Genomic DNA, 19,716 nt, shown 5'->3' on the forward strand with positions numbered 1-19,716 from the left:
TCCCAAGTAAGGTGCTGAAACAAAAGTCTAATAGAGACTAGTAATCAGATGTCACTGTCGTAAAGTATCTTCTGATTAAGAGGCAATTTGAGGAACTTTATGATCTTCTTAAAGGTTGGGAGAAAAATTAAGACATTACTTTCTGAACAAGCAGGCGGAACATTTTCATCTACTTAAGTACCTCAGGCCTCTATGAGTGAATTTCCTGATTCTCTAAGTTTGCCCAAGAGTATTCCGGCATTACTTTTTTACTACAGATCTATTTCTTCATCATCTTAACTTTTGAGCTCCTCCATGAAGTTACACGACATGAGATGCTGCAGCAGTTGTGTGCTGAGTTGAGTTAGCTAGCTGTCCACCCAGCTGCTCCCTCACTCCTTCATCCAGTGCAAGCTGTTTTCAGGCATTCCAGTGAGAAATCCATTGCCAATTCTGTACTGAAAATATATGTTCTAAATGCTTAGGAAAAGAACTGACATATCTTTCTTTTCCACATGTAAGCTGTAAAAGTTCAGAGAAATCACCACCACATTTTACATGCCTTCATGCTCAGGTAAAAGCATTTTAACTATTCATTACTGTTTCCCCTCTTCCTTTCAACCAATTTGAGCTCTATACCTAAATCACTGATATAATGAATGCATAGCTTAGCTCAATAAGAAGCTCCAGGACACACAAAGTCATAACTAATAAAGCTGGTCCTGAAATAAAACCATTATCTTGTAATGAGTAGAAAAGAAAAAAAAAAAAAGAGGACAGCAGACATGTAAGCTATTATTAGAATGTTAAAGCTCTCTAGAACTTAATTAGCAGCTACTCTGAAAAATATCTACTTATTTCATGAAGCTATAAAGAAATAAAAATCTTATCTTTCATCTGAAAGATTTAACCAATGGAAAGCCAGCTTAGTATCAGTCCCACACAATGAAAAATTCTACAGCAAAAAACTACAACTGGTTCAGCCCCCTCAACCAGCAAGCCTGTCCTTAGTGTGCACATGCAACTACTGCAAAGGTCAGTAGAATTTATGTACACAGACCAAAGACAGGACAAACTCTCAAACTCTCCAAGCAAAGTATCAAAATATGTACACACATCTACACATCAATCAGTATAAATATACACAGGATGGGCTTTTGGGAACACAGCATGATGGTACTTACACATGTGCACATGGTTCTCTTGAAATAGTCAAGGGGGAAACTCTTAGAAACAATAACTTTCTTCTTGAAAATTGTGGCCTTGATAGGAACATGTTCTTAGAAAGTACATAAAAATTTGCATGTAAAAATTTGAGAATTACTGAAAAGTAGCAACTGACCTGATAAAAATATACTTTCAGATCTTCATTATTTCTGTACTTTTTTGCCAATGAGAAGCAAGAGATCAAGAGGGTCAGCAAACCAGCTGCTATTCTGCAAAAGCAAACAAAAGAACAATAAAATCCCAGGAAATAGAATCAAAAGTCTTTTTTTTGCTGCTGTATGCTGTCTTGTTGCACTTTACATCCCACACCAGACTCAACCCCAGGAGAGCTTTGGCTTTCCTAAACTATCTTGCATACTCAGACAGTGTCTCTAGGTTCCTACTGGATCATCTGACCCTGCTTCCACTGCCTATATAATTCTTTTTTATGATGAGCTGAGTCAGGAGCTCTCTGTTCCTACCATACAAGTTTTATTAATGCACTGAGAAGCTCTAACCTGACATACAGTGCCACTGCTCAAGAACAGATGCACCTGTTTCTCACTGGCACTCTGATTTCTCCCTCCTGTATCTTCTCTCCCAGCATCAACTTACCTTCAACATCTAGAAGTGTCACATATACATATATTTTTAATTGTTGCTTCAAGCTTTTTCAGCTTCAAAACTCCCTTGAAAAGATTCAGACAAGCACAAAGTGTTTCAGAGGTGCAATGTTTCATTAGAAGAATAAATAGAAAGTCTGGGCAAGGTGAATATAGAGAAATGTCAGGGAGGAAGATCTGAAGGTAATTTAATTCTATTCTGATTTCTAAGCTGTGCACAAATGTTCTAAAGAATAGAAAAACCTCAGTTTGGACCAGCAAAAATACATACATGTGTATATACAGTTGAGAGGCTGTAATACAGCCAAAGCAAATCTGTCCTGAATATTTGTAATGTGCCCAAGGATCGAAACTCAGAAGGGTTTTCAACAGATGGATTTAAAACACAGCGAAAAAAATTAGGCAGAATGTCAATAATCTTGGAAATATCTGGGCTCATAATTCTACCTGCAATCATATATTACTGCTCAAATCCCATATTTCACTGAGGATCAGGCACCCTGGCTCTGGTGGGGCACAGTATCTTCTGCAAACAGCAGGAGCCATTGCAGTCCAGGGTCAAGTCTCTATTGACAGTAAATACAATGACATCACAAGCCTAACCCTTCAGGTCAACCACCTGGATTGCATCCAGATATGAGAGAGGGCTTGTTTGATCAAAGAGTAGCTCAAAAGAGAAGGAGAGATGACAAAGATGCGCTAGAAGAAAATGTAAATCAACAACTGCTAAAAATCAGACAAGCAACACCATAAAGGAAAACTCAGAACAGAGAAGTAGAAGTGGAAAAAGAAGAGACAAAGGAGACACTGAGGAAGAAGAGAGCTCTGCCTATCCTGTTTGTTCTATTTCCCTGAATATCTCATTAGGTACAGAGTGTTATTCAAAGATAGATTATTCAAAATTAGATGGACAAATTCAGAAAGATGCTACCAAAAATAAATTGCTTTTGACTAAATGTTCTTGTTCATATTTACCATGTTTGCACTCCAGTGAAGCTCCTCCTTTAATGACAACCTTTATTTTCATATAAAATGTGAAAATTTTTGTGTTATGAGAAATGTTTCCCTTGACAAGAAATTACAGATTAACACAAAGACCAAATGGATGTGGCAAAAGAATTAAGTCTATTCTCATTCACATTAGTGAGTAACAGAGGTCTCTATAATCATGTTATTTAAATTCTGAATTTCAACTCCTGTCTCAGACAGCTTTCAATAATACAATTCCTCACACATATCAAAAGACAGCCTCAATTTTCAATATCAAAGAGGGAAATAAAAAGTTTAAAGAACAAAATGAGATTCTTACACCAGAGGAATGTTTGGTTCTCTTCCTACAACAGGCATTAATGGAAATATTGCAAGGAGCACACACAGAAGAGTCCAGATCAATGCTCTTGTCTAAAAAAAAATAAAAACAAATGGGATTTTTGGAGGTCATGTGAACAGACAATGGTCTAATCATAAAGAAATATTCAGTGAACTACTAATGGATACTTGCATCTCCCACGAGCAAAAACCCCTGCCTCTCTCAAGAGTAAAATTAACTAAAAAAGGGATCATTGATATTACAGCACTTCAATGTAATACAGAAAAGAATCTCATTTACACAGCTGTCAAAATCCCATCAAAGACAATGATAATTAAGCTAAGTTTACACTTGTAAGCAGTTTCTCAAAGTGTGGCCTTCACACACATTGCAGGGGCCAGAAATCTGATGAGTGACCTAACAGAAGAAAGACATAAAACTAATGTCCTCAGAAGATTGCAGCAGTTAACTAATCAGCATTGAGAGAGAATACTCTGAGAATATGGCAACATTTTCCAGTCTTTGAATCTGTGTGCCATTTGATTTAACCACTATAATCATCTAAGCAGTTCTCTAAACCCACTGCCAGGAGGACAAAAACCCAAACCATTATCCCAGGTATTTTAGTTAAATAAAAACATTAAGAGCTATATCATTTAAAGTTTTCAAGCTCAAGTCAAACTGGCATTTCTGAAAGGAAATTTCAGTGCTGCAAAACATCTTCTGTGCATACCCAGCTTTAAGACAAGTCACTTGATTACTCAACTATAACAAAAATTGTACGTAAACAAATACAAGCCTCCACTTTGACAGTTCCTGCAGAACAAGACTTAGCAACTTGACTCCTTTTTTTTTTTTCACTCCAGAACCCTAGGTTTTAGGTATCCCATGAAAAAAGAGATGTTCGAATAAACTAATGGAAGAAATTAAATCAAATTAAATATCTTAAATTAAAGATTGTGCCACTTCACATCCACATCTACGAAAATGGAGCTTTTTCCCTGGGAAAAACAGTACAGAAAGCTGGCTGTGAGGAACAATGTGTGCCAGCTGATTGCAGACAATGATGAATTGACAAGTGTTTTTCAGTTATCCTCAATTTTTTTTCCTTTTTTAATAAATGATCATATTACTTAAATGATGACCAATTACACATGTTAACATTATTTCTATTGTGACAGTTTAATAAATGATATGCACTTCATATGATTAAGTCAAGCACTTTTTTGTTATTAACAACAGAAAACTGATAGCTAATTCATAGCTACCCCAAAATTCTTAAGCAGTCTTATTACCTATGTTGTATTACAGACCTCTCCAGATCATATTAAATTTCCTTGCTTTGCTACATGCTGCTCATGACAGAGATTAGAATAAGAGCATAAATTGAACAGGAACCTAAAGCAGCATTCCAAAGAGACCAGGTCCAACATCCTAAGATGTAATCCAGCTGTTCACAGTTTAAAATGCTCTGCTTAAGAAGCAAAGCAATACGGTACCTTTGCTTGAACCCAGAGCTGTGTGATCACTGGCCAGCCAGCAAAAACAAGAAGACCAACAGTAAGTGCAGAGCGGTAGAAAAAGCTGAAGACCTAATTAAAAAAAAAAAATCCAACAGAAGACTGAAAATCAGAGACATTCACTTCTCAAAGAGTTACAATGCTAGAAATGAGATACCCTGTTGATACATATGGACAAAATACTTACTAGTATTTCAATTCCTAGTATACAAACCAAGAGGAATCCTATAGATTGACCGATACGAAGTGACAAGACATTTTTGGCCAGGTCTTGAATAACAGGAATTCTGTTAAAAATGATGGAACAAGATAATATTTATTTTTTAAAAAATAGAAATAACATAGATTTTACCTTTGAAGGGCAAGGAAGGGGTCAGAGCACAAAAGAAGTTACAGATATTGTTGGTCATGCCTGCTGTTTAGAAATGGAATGGTTGATGGCCAGAGGATCCTTCTGTTCAGCTTTACTTGATATAAATCAACAATAAAACCCTCCTGCTCTTTTCCTCCTATTTCTGGCACATCTTTGCCAGTATTTGGACAAGCTTCAGATTATTCTCCATCCAAACTGACTTTGAGTTTATGAATATTTTTGGTTATGTTTTGCTTAATGTCTGTCATAAGTGACAAAACATTCAGAAGGTTTAGAGAGAGAAAAAAATTCCCTGTTAGCTTTTCCAATGTTTTATGAGACAGTTCATTATCTAACTGCAGTTGGTCTCATTTTCTCTGAATAATACTGAGGTGGTATTTACAAATTGCCCGTAGATCAGGAAAGTAATAGGAATCAGAAGGTAACAAGTATTTTTGGGTTTGGAGTAAAAGGAGACCCAAAGAAGACAAATTTGTTTCAATATGGGAGCACATTCCTCAACATGACTGGTACATGTTCTCCAAGAGCAGCTGGAGTTCAGCACACTTGACACTTTGCAGGATCAGACTATTTTAAAATTACTGAAGAAAAGGAACAACCAGTCCCATTTTACAAAACAACTCAGGTGCTACAGGTATTTGCCCAAGATTTTAGCACTCTTTTACTAGAGTTACAAGAGTACTAAAAACATTTTGTCTTGGAAATATTTTAATTTATTTTTTATAATAGAAAAGGCATCGTCTAGAATTGGCAGCTGTATCAGTCAGTTTGGAAACTACTCGATGTCAACTGAAATATAAACCAGAATCCTTTGGAATGGCTTAGGAAACATTTCATGAAGTTTAATAGAATTGTATCTAACTTTTTTCCCAAAGTTATGGGAAAAATTTAACTCTCAACAATAAGGAAGCCCAGACCTGGTCTTGTAAAACAGTAGTCATAAATTGCATTCTTTACTTACTCTCTCACAACTGCATACCATACTGGTACTGGCAAGAGACAGTATACATAGTATGTCCAAGGACATGTTTGAATCAACAGGAAAAAAGCTATTATCATTCCAGCAAAGGCAAAACCATAGAAGAGAACAGTAGATTTCTGAAAAACAAATAGTTGGACAAACATTCTTGAAACAGCAATAACATATTTTAAACTACACACTATTTTCCATTTTTTAGTTACACAGTAAAACAAATGGTATTTTAACACAGCCACACAAGCTGCCATGTGGCTATGTACACAACTCTGAACAAAATTGTCAGCCAGATTAAAAAAACCCCAACTAACAGCAGGATTTGAAGATCTAATTCTAAATACATCTCTTCATAAGGTCCTGCAGTAAAATCTGCACAGGAAAAGCAAATCTGTACAAACTGGAAGTCAAATATATGCAATGTTATTTATGTTCCATGGAGACTTGAAATCCATCTGCAATCAGAGATGCTAAGGGTCTTGGAAAAAAGAACTCTCAAGTTTAGATTCTAAAAATAGACTTGGAGTTCAGCCTTTGGAGTTCAAGTTCATAGCAGTACGGTCAAAGCGTTTAATGAAAATTCCATCAGGATGTTTCCTTCTCCTACTTGAGACATTTGTAAGAGAACTAATTAAATGAAAATACAAAGTATTAACTCCTACTGGAAAAACCCATAACTATTCAGGATCTAGGAACAGCTACTGAAGGAGGCTTGTGATCAACCTTCCACAGGAGAAACTGCCTTATTCAAAGAACCCACAATTTCAAAATACAACAGTGGACTAGCAGTGCACAGCACTGAAAGGTAGCATAGCTACAATTGTTAATATACTTAATCCTAACTTGAAACTCCTGCTTTGGGCTTTTCTTAAAAAAAATAAATTAGATGTGGGATCAGAACATTATGTACTCAAAGAAATACATTCTCAGATTGAGAACACTGTAAGGAGGAACATCAAAAAGAGAAAGGAAATTTTTAAAATGGGTTATCTAAGATAGGTAGGTCAGTTCTCGATCATCAGATAGCAGCAATCTCTTGTTTGTACAAAGACGAGCATTAAACAGTCACTCTGCATCTGCCTTTTATCTGGTCATTGAACTGCTCTTCCTTATTCAGGGACATTCAGATATCAGAAGAATTAGTGGTAAGGGAAGATTATGTACAAGTTTTAAATAAACAATTTTGTCTGTACGTAATGCAACTTGATATAGCAAAGACAGATTTAGTGACCGAGCAGTCTTAGTGTACTGTGTAGGTAATGACAAAGACACTCTTTTCTTCTAAAGAAATGCTAGTTTCTTTTAAGAGTTATGTAGACAGACACACAATCAAGTTAAATATGCTGAAAAGAAAAATCAATTAGCAGTTCACATAGATGGATTAATATCTTTTCTAACACCCCCTCCCTGTAAGTGACACACAACTGCCTTGATCTAAACTGGCAGTAAATGCAAGTTCTAAATGATTTTTAAAATAGAATTTCTCCTAAGATGTGCCATTAAATTAAGAAAATATATGTCTTATGGAAAGCTGACATTGCAATTTTGCTTTATTAGTTTTAAATTTTACATTTGCTGACATATAGACAGAATGAATATGTATACATGATAGGCACACAATATAATTTATCACTGAATGAGTAAACACATACAATCAACATTTTAGTCCATACAGCGATATAAATATTATAGAGTCCAATAGAGTTAGTCATGCATTGAAAATGGAAACCAGATTTGCATTTTCTGTGGATGTTTAAAACAGATCAAAAGGTTATGCTTCTTGCTAAGCAAAACAGCACACTACACCAAAAGAAAAAAAGCTTTTTCATACGCAGCACAACAAACGAAAAACTTTTAAAGATGATATATACAGGATATACAGTTTCATTATTCAGAGGCTCCTTGATTTTATAAGGTTGTGCTTTGCAGAAGACTCTTTGTCAATGGTAGATTAGTTTCTCAGCAAAATTCTTTAAGTAGTTCCAATATGAGCTATAAAACAAATAATTTCCATATATGAAGCATTAACCTTACACTGTGGTTAAGTATTTAGGAACACTAAAAAAGGGTTCTCCAGAAAACTGAGGAAAGAGAAATTCTATAGATAGAGAACTAAGAAACCTATTTTTTCCTGCCAGTGTTACTAGCATAAAATATGCCTTCCACAAATAAAATCAATATACCAAATGAAAATCTATGTAAAACTAAAAATGCAAAACTTTCCTTAATGTAGTTATTAATATGCCTGATCTTCAGTCTATTTATTGTAATCATTTTGTTCATATCTAACACAACATGCATCTTGGATTATTTCCTCTCAGTTATTTGATGAAAAAAAACCTAAATCATACCGTACAGCACTTATTAATATTTTCCATTTTAATTTTGTTTGATCATTTTCATTAAAGGTCAAGGCTATCTCATTTCAGCCAGTAGTAGAAACCTCAAGATAGCATGATAGGAATTTTCTCAGAGTAATGTGTTGAAGGCAGTAAAGATATTGAGTGCTCATTCTCATTTACCTTACCAAATGAAACAATTCCTTTTATTCTGAAACAAATTCTTGAAGTTTGGGAGAATTTCCCTTCCCCATTGAAGGCTTTAATCCTTCTCTAGTGAAATGCCAGCTTTTTGCCTGTTCACCTTTTTGAAGTATCTTTTTTCCTGATGAATGACTGAAAGTAAATTAATTTCCTATGATTTTCTACTTTGTGAAAAATCAAACCATAATAACCTTGTCAAAAAGACCTTCCTTCATCTTTGATGTCTTCTGCTGCACCCTTGCAAATCATAAAGAGCAAGAGAGCAGGCTGCTCTGTGAAACCACAACTCACTTATTAAAATGGGTTATATATTTTAAAAATGCCATGATTGGATTGCACAGCTTCTGAAAACTGATTTAAAACTGCCAAAGAGGACAGGAATAACCATAATTTACATGCAATTTTTTTTTTACAGTAAAGAACAAAAATCAAACTGGAAGACCATTCTTCCAAAAGAGGACTATTACAACAGCATGCTGACTTTACTAAAATTAATGCTGAAAATTGGCTCCTGATTCAAGACAGATCCTTTACCAGTTTTAAACCACTATGTTTGCTTACAGTTGCATTAGCATCTAGTAAAATGCAAACCTGTAGGAAGGAAGAAACTGAGGAAGCACAGTATTGCATATGCAGACTTGCATGGCTTAGGAGTACTGATCCTAATAAATGGACCAAACAGTAACACTACACAGGATTAGAGCAGCTGGGAAACTCAACAGCTTGCCATTTTCCACACGAAGTCAAAAGAAGTGTAAGGTGTGCAATTTGTCCCACACAGAGTCACTGAGCACACATGTAACGCTGAAAACTGGTAGAAAAAAATAATTACAGGTTTTCAACCTACCTTATTATTAGTTGGAACAGTCTTGGTCAAATTGGTATGGGTCTTGATAATCACCAAAATCACATAAGTCGTCCAGCCCACAAAACTCATTGCAATACTTAGACCCAGGAATAATCTATCATAAGTATGGTAATAGGACAAGCCTTCCAAAGCAAGGTTAATCAGGGTTTTGCACAAGGATACCTGGAGGTGGACCAAACACATAAGCAACAGTTTATAACAGTGTAAGTTCCCCATTCCACAGATCAACCTAACTGACAGCAACTGGAGCTCAGGCAGCTCCAGCACTCTTGGCACTCATGTCCTCTCCACACTCAGGTACAGTGTTTTGGCCAGCACCAGGTGCTGGAGTACACACTGCTTTGGACTTCTGTTGGACATAAGATCAGCCATCGCTTGGCTCCTTAGCCTTCCTCCCTGGCCATGACAGCAGTTACATGGTGAAAGCTACACAGATAGCACACCTTGAACACCAAGCATGTCACTTGGTTTCCCCATAAGCATTTGACTATATATATTCCATAATAAGTTACTCCCTTGAAAAACAGTCATGTGCTTCTGAAGGCACATTTATGCAGGAGGAGGATTATGGATGCAGCTGAAATATGGTCACTCGCCACAGCCTGAAACACCTCCTTCCTGGGGTTCAGAGACTATACTGGAGTCCCAGCTTCATTCACAAAGCAGCTGCTTGGGACTCTCAGGATGTAAATCACTTGGACACAAGAAGGGTTGTATCTACTCTAATCACAGGCCCCCTTACTCAGTATCTCCAATGGGGAGACATCATGATAAAAACAATGGGTTTTCCCATCATGAGTGTCATTCAGATGTGTTGACTCCTCTTATTTACCCAAAGATGGGAAGCTCATCTGTGTTTTTTGTGGTCACAGAGTGATTAGTGGTTAAAAGATCTGTAAGGAGGAGTAGAATAAGAAGTTGAACATACATGATGATGCTTCTTTATATGTGCAGGTATTCAGTTGGGACTTAACAAAAATCAACAGAAAAAGGTATGGCCACAACTGAAGAGATCACAAGTCTGCCAATGGGCAAACTCACCCCAAATGACACCATTCTAGAGGATACAATTATGACTGTATATTTGCAATGCAAAAAGCTACAGAGTTGAGGCAAAGAATCATCCACATCCCAGTTTCTGGTCATGCACTGACCTTCCTGCATTGCAATACAGGATGCTAAGGACAACCAGGGCACAGGCGCAAGTCTCATGTGCCAGTGATCAAGAGTGAACTTGAACACCTGGGGCATTCAAGCGAACAAGGGGTAAAACTTACATATAACCAACACCACAAAATCGCAGGTTCTACTCCTGAAAGGTACAAAATGTCTCCTACAAGTAAACGTGACAGCCAAGTAGAAGTATTAGGAAACCAAAAAGAAAATCTGCTCCCACAGCAAAATAGATTCATTTATTTAAACTGAACTGTTTCCAATTTGCAACAAAGTAAATAAAAAGGCATAAGGTATAAAATAGATTTAGCTGTCCTGTGCATAAAATAGTAATTTATTACCCTGAGAATCATATTAGGAAAAAAGAACTGAACCCTAATACATAATGAAATTATTCTTCCATGCATCTGGCAGGTTAAATGCAATCTTATATAGTCAATTTTTTCACGTACTTTTTAACACAGAAGTCAATGACCAAACTAAACCTGTTAAAATGAAAGACTTCTTGGTATCATTTAACTCTACAAATTATTTTTGTGAACATCAGAATACAAGCACTGGTGAACTGCATCCATCAAGTACCCTGTCAAACAGTGAGTGGTAGCTTAGGAAAGTAATACTGGAACTGGAAAGCATGATTTCATATATGGCTCCCAGTCTGACAAACTGAAAACATGAAATTAAAACCAAGAACAGCTGGTTCAGGTAAAAGAACAAAAAAAACCCCAAGATCTACGATGGAGCAAAATATCACTTTTTTTTCATGCAACTGGCAGTCTAAGAAGTGTGAACATGAATTACATTCTTCAGTTTCTCTCTCAATTTACCCTTTTATAAAGTGGAAAATAAAAACATACAGTGTGTCAGAATACAATGGAATGGTAATAGTTTAGGAAGTATGAGGAAAAAAATACAGCAAGTCAGTATTATTGATTAGAATTGGTATCCAAATGCAAAATTTTTGAGACTTAAAGTGAAATTTTTTTTGTGTTAATGAGACATGCATCACAGGAGATGAAAGAGTTTTATTTCTCAGTTCATTTCAATTTAAACAAATCTAAATATTTACATACAACAAAAACAGACTTACCGCTTCATTGTACTTCTGCTGCTGAATATATAATCTTATTTTCTTTAAAAAGTTTATTTGTTCAGATTCAGAAAGTGGTCTGTACAACAATATAAAGAGATATTAACATTTCTTCTTTTCATGAGCAGAAAAAAAAACTTTGCAATATAAAAATTACTCAGGAATGAAACATAACGAAAATATTCTGAACTTCATTAGAGGCAAATAGGTAATTGAGACTAATCTATTCCTCTACATTTATCTTCACACATGTCAACATGGTTTCTGTTTAACCTATCTCAAGATTTTTGCATTAAGAGATATTTCTTTTATGTAGCTGATCCCATCTAATAATTATCTCCTTTGTGCATTATTATTGCATCAGTACGATATCGAATGTAGATACCGTCCTGATCATCAAGGTCTGCCGTGGCCCTTTGGAGCATCATACTGAAAAAGACTGTGAATAGGGTAGGAGCGAGAACGCAGCCTTGTTTCACACCGTTCTTTATTAGAAAGGGCTCAGAAAGTGAGTTGCCATATCTGACTTGGCCGTGCTGATCCTCATGAAGTGAGATGATCATTTTAAGGAACTTGGGGGGACAACCTAAACGTTCCAAAATCTGCCACAGACCTTTTCTGCTCATATAGTGCTTTTGGAAAACTCCATAAAAGAGTATGGCGTAATAAACACTTGAAGAAAAGTACCAAGATCAGTGTTTACAGAGCCATTGTGCTGTCTACTCTTTTATATGGTTCCGAATCATGGGTCATCTACCGCCACCACCTGCGTCTCCTAGAACGCTTCCATCAACGCTGCCTCCGTACAATCCTAAACATCCACTGGTCAGATTATGTGACCAATACATCTGTTCTTGAACAGGCAGCAATTACAAGTATTGAGGCCATGTTACTGAGAACGCAACTGCGATGGGCAGGGCACGTCTCCAGGATGAAGGACCACCGCCTCCCTAAGATCCTGCTTTATGGTGAACTTGCCACCGGCTGCCGCAAGAGAGGAGCTCCGAAGAAAAGATACAAGGACTCCCTGAAGCAACAACTCAGCCTCGGGCATATTGACCACCATAACTGGTCCACTCTGGCCTCCAATCGGGAGGCCTGGAGACACACCATTTATAACGCTGCTGATGCTTTTGAGAAAGCACGCAGGATCACCCTTGAGGAGAAAAGACAACGCAGAAAGAATCGTGCCTTGCAGAATATACCATCTAAGGAGTCTTTCTGCTGTGTCTTTTGCAACCGGACTTGCCTCTCTCGTATTGGCCTTTTTAGCCACCAACGTGCTTGCAAGAAAAGTGGGTAGAGCCCTTCCCAAATCTTCGTTCGCGAAGCCTAGCCATGAGATGAGCATTATTATTGACCGTTGCCCTGGACAAGAAGCATGGCACATTCAAGAATTAAGCAATTTAACTGATTTAAAGATGTTGAAGGCAGTTTGTAAGCCTGACAGCACAGGATGATTTGCTCAGGTTCCACACTAACAGTAGATGATGCGTAACAATCTTCTCTTTGAAAAGTTATGAGCTTGTCTCCTGTCACACAGGGAGCTATTAGCAGAATCCCAAGAGCAGAGGATAACACAGTCACCTGGCTACACTGAGGTCAGTGATAAAAATCTCTTTGATTTTAATGGATTTGATCATCAACCTAAGTAATTGCTACAATTCCTCCACTACAGAAAGTAGGAACAAGGACAAACAAGCCAGTCAACCAAACTCCACCAAAGGAAGGGGGAAGGACCGGTTTCTCCTGTACCATTTTCTTTCCAAGTTAAGAATGGGAGCAGGCCAGAGGATCCCAGGCTTACCCTGGGTAAGTTATAAGCCACAGCACAATCACTGTCGCTCTAGGCCACCACAGGCAAACTATCCTGGGTCACAGCTTTCTGACAGCCGATGAACACATACAGCAGTTTTGCACACTTTCCACAACATCACTGTGGCACAGCACCACCTACCCAGCATCCCCAGCATACGATGGCCCAGCTGCACACCTCCCTCCCTCGCACAAGCTCCTTCACATGCCACACACACAACCACCAACTTTATGTTTCAGGCAGTGCCAAATCAGGACCAGCCCTGGGTCACTCCCACTCAGCTGAACCACAGGGGCAGGTCTTGATCTTACACAGCTGCTGCATGGAAATGCTCATTCCTGCAGCTCTCAAACACTTGTGAACCTCTTTTGCCTATAGCCCAGCATCAGTTGATACGTAATCAACAATACATACATACATACCACCTTTTGAGCCATGAAATATATTACAAGTATTCAGTGCCTGAACAATCTGAATTGTTATAATTAATAACATCCTAGTATATTTTGATGCTCTTTCCTTAAGTTCAGAGCACAGCAGTATTGTGCAGGAATCTCCCAAAATACTGGATAATAGGAGCAGCAATGAATCTTACTATTGAGAAGAGTAAATAACTGTATTAAAAAAATGTTTGTTTCTTTTCAATCTAGAAAAGAATTGAAGGATGGTATCTATAAACAAGTAGGAAGAAAGAGGTCCCATGGCAAAGGAAAAAGGGAGGAAAAGATGATGACAAAGTGATGGTAAGAGTTTGATCACCTTAACTTTGGGGGTAGAACAGAGGATTTTAGAAACCAGAGTTGAAAAATAGCAAAGTGAATATTGGTTGTTTCGGCCCCTTCATGACATGCCCCAATGGAAGCCAACATTACAGCTCCACAGCCTGAGGGCTACAGTTGGAATCAATTCTTAAAGTAGGCAAACCAGATCCAAATACTGCCTCAAGGAAATTTGTGGCCCTCAAATTTTGCCAAGTTGTTTGGTAGGGGAAAGGGGGCAAAACACCAAACAGAAGTGGGACTTTTCACCATATGTGGAGATTAATAGGAGGGAAAAAACCCCCAGCTTTCAGGTAAGGATTTTAAAGAAAATCTAGAATAAATATTCAGGAGCTTTATTTAGGACTTAAATACATCTAAGATGTTCCTATGTTCCCTGTCTAATTTTTATTGTCTTACACATACTATTTTCTGTGAATTTTATCCTTGTCATACTTGATGCAAACTCCTTATAAAGTAAAATTGTATTTTACTTTATATCTTTAGTCATTTAGCTATAACCCCCTTATTATCTTTTTACTCTCAATGAATCATTATATTATTAACGAACAATTGTCTTCACCTATTCCTCCTTAAGAGGACAGCACCTGGGATGTCTGTACACAGATGGTGTAACAGAATAAATGGGATTTTTAAACACTAAAGTTTCAAGTAAGTCAAACACAGAAAGCAATTATTTTGTCAAATGGGGCATTGTTAATTTTCAATAGCTAACATTATACCACACATTTTAGCTTATTTCCATAGATATGCTTTTCAAGAGGCTGATCTTACAATTGTCTAACAATTGTTTTTGTGAAATTTATTAATTTCTATGAAAATGCAAGGGCTGATCATTATCTTAAGATTTTTTCTTCTGTATTAAGGAAAAGGGCAAAAAAGTGATTAGGGAATTTTTGTATCTTGCACCAGCCTATAAAGAAGAGTTAGCAAATATGCTGATTATCCCTTAATTAAAGAATGGGTATAGCTCACCATAGGCAGTTTATCATCCATTGAGGACATTGATTTGCTTCCTGAAGCTACAAAGTAGATGAGAGATTTAAAAGAAGCCCCTTGCTAGATGAAGCAGAAAGCAAAAACAGACAAAGACGAGCCATGAACAGAAGTGGAAAGTTGCCTAGAGAAGAAATCCATGGACTTCAGAAATGGTGATTCTATAAAGCCTACAAGACTCACCAAAAAACAAAACCACAAGGAAAATTTAAATCTGAGAAGTAAAAGCTTGAACTATACTTAGCACCACTTAATTTTAACTTAAACTATTTGAAAGGTTTCCAATAGAATACAGATAGTGTTAGAAAAGAATAAACTGATCAGAATCATTTCCCCGTTTTAGCATGCAACATCCCAGAGGCACTAGTAGTATGTCAATGTATTCTCAAAGTCACTTAATGCACACGTCCATGTAATTAATATTAATAGTAATAAAGTTAATTTACTGATCATTATTAGAAAGATTTTGAACCCTAGAAGGAAAAAAAAGGTATGTGTATACACACTCTTCCCAGTTACCCATCACCAAAATCCAATTCTACCAAATTCAAGATGAATAGACTTGACCAGTAAAATCAGAAGTCTTTTTCCATAACAAAAAAATACCTGTCCTATTAAAAGATACACAGAAAGAGAATTCACTCAGTAGATTCAATTCCATCCTCCTATTCTTTTCCTGAAAGTATTGCAAAACACATGCACTGTAAAGTGAAGTTCTCTGAGAAAAAAACAAGAATTCCATGGTCATGCATGCTATAAACACACACATTCACAATATCATCAGGATTCTAAAGACTTAAGTCTACATTCTTACAGAAAATGATGGTTGTTCTAGAAGAGTTATTTTATTTTCCATTATGGCTATTAGAGATTATTTCTAGTTCCAGACAGAAATCACAGCTTCATCCATGAGTAAACACAATTAATTAAAAAACAAAATGATTGGCCTAATCATGCAAGTGCTTGTAAACTCTCCCTTCTGAGATGTTAGCTACCCTTGTCATAGGTATACCTGACAAAATTAATCTTTCCAACATATCATTCATGCTTCATATAAGCTAAGCTATTTGACAGCACTTCTCAACAAGACTGTGATGAAGTACATTCACCATAGCAATATCAAGGGGATCTCTCTTTGGCCAACGAGTCTTGTTTATCATCACACTACAGAAACTACCATCCCCAAAGGCATAGATAGCATGCTGCAGTCAAACCACTAAATAAAAGAACTCAGAACAAAGGAAGATGTCTTGCAAATACATCTGTATCCACCACTGTTAGTTTGTTAATTTTATTATAACTGATTATTTGGGTAATGATTTATAGTCATTTTAATGCATAGTAAATTTTCCAGAATTCTGCTATAAAGAGTAACCCCTGAGGATCTGTAGTAGTTTAACACTTAAGATGCTGCAGATTTAATAATGAAAGTCAAGGAAGCATCATAGACCTGTAGATGACATATACAAAGACAAAGACTGAGATCTTTGCCTAGTTCACCGTGAGATGAAAACAAATTTATTTCAGCTGTTTCACCAGATATATTTACTACATATACACACAAGCTCCATGTACCTGAATATCAGTTCAGCTCATGCACATCTACACCCTTCTACCACTGCCTTCTCACTCTTCCCTATCAGAAAAAAAAATTACTGTGCATCCTACGACTCTTTGGGAGTGGCAAGATTTGAGGAAGATATAGTGGTCACATTTCTGTGATCCGTATCCAGCAGCAAATCAGAAGTAGCTGCTCGGCAGACTTCAGCCTTCGAACTTTTCATATTGGCTGTCTGGGGGATGGGGAGAAAAGGACCAACTCCTGTTGATACAAAACTAAAAAAGCTAAAGGCTATGGATATACACCCCTTGAACCTTGTGATAACCCCATGATGGAGCAAGGCCTTCTGAATCAAGCACACCAGAATTTTGTATGCGTTGCCCTCTTCTGAACACCACATAAATCAGAGCTTCTCACTTGCTTTGCTATGAAATTTCTAACTCCAAAATTGTTGGCAGCAAAAGAGCCATTAGACTGCTACTGTCCAAACAACTCCAGCAAACTCTTCTGCCAAAATGCTGAGTAATTACAGGTTCTTGCCCTCTTCTCCAGAAAGAAGATCCCTGGTATCATAGTGACTTGCAGTCTGAAATAAATTGCCCGGGTTAATGTTGCCCTTCTCCACTGGCACCATCCATTCTGCAGAGTGGCTGAGGCCTCCGCCACCCACACCTGTCCTCTACCACTCTGATACTGCTGGGGGCAGGCACCAGTCCATCTCTGCTCTCAACATGGGAGAAAATTGTCAGAAACAGAATCAGGTGAATATGTTCAAACTCTGTTGCCACTCATCCGTCTGTGAGAGGGCCATACCATGGAGGAGAGATGGCTTCCAATCCGTCAGTTCTGCAAGCAGCTGAAACAGTACTTACAGGGTCCACTATTACTGCTTTGATCCACACTCCCACTGCTGGCAAAATGTCATCTTGAAAGTGTGGATGTAAGACTGGCCTGATGTTTTTGCAAGGCTGCTATTCTAAAGTTATACAAGTAGCCAAGCCAGTGTAGCAACAGGCTTCAAAAACCAAAGTCAGTCTCCCATTAAAGCTGCCTTCAAACATTCCCAGTGCACAACAGAGATGGCAGCTCAGAAAGCATCACACGGGTAATGAGAAAGTAGACGCAGATCTTGCGCTCAACACTATTAACGTAGGAGAAATCTGATTGCACACTTATTCCTGTCCCCATCAAATTTGCCCCCATTAACAACCCACAAGTGCACAGACAAATGAGCCTCATTTTATCATTCAATTGTTTCTTTTGAAAGTACAGTGCACAGTCTTACAGGAGCAGAATGAAATGCATAATATAAAACCTTCCTACTTCATCAACAGCAGAGAACAATAAGAAAAACAGTGCATGGCAAGTGATGTAAAGTCTCGAGTTCATTCAGCGAAATGTGGAAAAATTGACTGAATAAATATTTCAAAAATCAAAGTCTGGAACCATGATATTTACTTTCTGTTGAACTTGCTGCATTGTACAGAGTACATGATGCTACTAGGGGCAATGATCAGGAAAAAAGAATGTGTTCCAGTTCTTTGGCCTCATCGAATTACCTATTTACGTGAATTTTAATGGCCAGAAACTGATTTTTTCCATTTTCAAAATGTGTTCAATTCCAGTTTTTCAGATGTGCCTTTTCAAAAGAAAGAACTGTTCTACTGTATCTGCCAAAGACAGACTAAAAGCACATACTATGAGATATAGAGACAGTCCTTTGCATATGTTTTACTTTTGATCGAAGAGTGAAGTTTCAAAGATTAAATGACTGGGTGGGTAACTCAGTGATCCTTAATCTGCTTAAATGGCCTTAATCTTACTTGTTTACTAAAATATTTTCAGGTAAGCTGCTAAAACAGACAAGTCCTAACAAACCCCGATTTTCATAATTCAGAAGCAAGATGCATGTTGATTACAGACAAAAAAATTACAGCCTCATTTTTAGTGTAACGAAGCTGTGCTTTTTTAAAGAAAAGTTACTCAACATAACCTACACTAATGGGTTTATTACAGCTTCTTAAGCCCCAAGACGCTCAATATTCCCTCTTCCAACTTGATCTACTCTCTTTGCTCCTGCTGTTTCACTGCCAGGAGTTTCAGTTTTGGAGTGCCTAAATTTCAAGCAGGTTTTTGTGTTTCTGAATTTTCTGACTACTGTGTTATATTTTAAGTCAGACAGTCTAGCTGTAGGGTTGTAATCAGTTATTTTTGCGACCTTGTTTTTTCTTTTAAGAAGCATTAAAAAGCACCACTGGCACTCCAAAAGAAAGAAAATGAGTAAGAAAGTCAGTAAGAAGCTTCTGTTTTTAAGTTCTGAGGTTTTTGTTCTTTAAAGCATAATGAAATTAAGGGAGGACACACACACTTCCACAGGTCAAAGGTAGCAAAAAGCATCTTTACTGACACACTGCAAAAACTTACCAATACACGTATGCTTTTGTATTCAGATTTACAAACATGCAGAGGAGGAAACAGCAGGATATCAGTGAAACCCTAGCAAGTGGTCTGACTGCTAATGGTCTAATCCTGGACTGTCAAGTCCCAGGAATTAAAATAGCCTTTTAATATCCACAAATCAGCATCCCTGATGCAGCATATTTGCATATTCAACAGCAAAGTGCCTTGGGATATTTATGTAAATCCTTTCGATAACAGAGATGAGAGAAAAAGGAGCAGACACGTTAGCTGCCAGCTGCCAAATCACAACAGAGAAGCAATTAAGGTAACTAGGCTGCAGACAGCATATTTTGCATGTAAACTACTATGACAAGAATTTCAGACAACCAGAGCCCAGGAGCAAGGAGGTCACAATCCAAAACTGTCCCTTTGGCCCCCTCAAAGTGGAACTGAGAAGCTGGATGCAGGGATCTTCCAGGGACAGCGGGTTTGTCCAAAAACCCACAG

At 37.4% G+C, this 19,716-nt stretch overlaps 1 protein-coding gene across 5 annotated transcripts in view; it reads right to left on the reverse strand.

Moving 5' to 3' along the window:
* The window catches only part of PIGN (phosphatidylinositol glycan anchor biosynthesis class N), a 107,970-nt gene that overhangs the window by 31,539 nt on the left and 56,715 nt on the right, over positions 1-19,716 (reverse strand). For all 5 annotated transcript variants that reach the window (XR_003534064.1, XR_003534065.1, XR_003534066.1 and 2 more), the window contains exons 13-19: positions 11,658-11,736; positions 9,374-9,556; positions 5,972-6,108; positions 4,825-4,924; positions 4,617-4,709; positions 3,118-3,209; positions 1,322-1,415 (exon numbers count right to left, since the gene is read on the reverse strand). Coding sequence is in view for 2 of the 5 variants with exons in the window: in XM_027682271.1 (XP_027538072.1) it covers positions 1,322-1,415; positions 3,118-3,209; positions 4,617-4,709; positions 4,825-4,924; positions 5,972-6,108; positions 9,374-9,556; positions 11,658-11,736 (778 nt within the window). In the remaining 3 variants the exon portion in view is untranslated. The remainder of the gene's footprint in view (positions 1-1,321; positions 1,416-3,117; positions 3,210-4,616; positions 4,710-4,824; positions 4,925-5,971; positions 6,109-9,373; positions 9,557-11,657; positions 11,737-19,716) is intronic.

This window comes from Neopelma chrysocephalum, unplaced genomic scaffold, assembly GCF_003984885.1.
Source record: "Neopelma chrysocephalum unplaced genomic scaffold, ASM398488v2 Primary Assembly neopelma1_22b, whole genome shotgun sequence".
NCBI classification, from domain to species: Eukaryota; Metazoa; Chordata; class Aves; order Passeriformes; family Pipridae; genus Neopelma; species Neopelma chrysocephalum.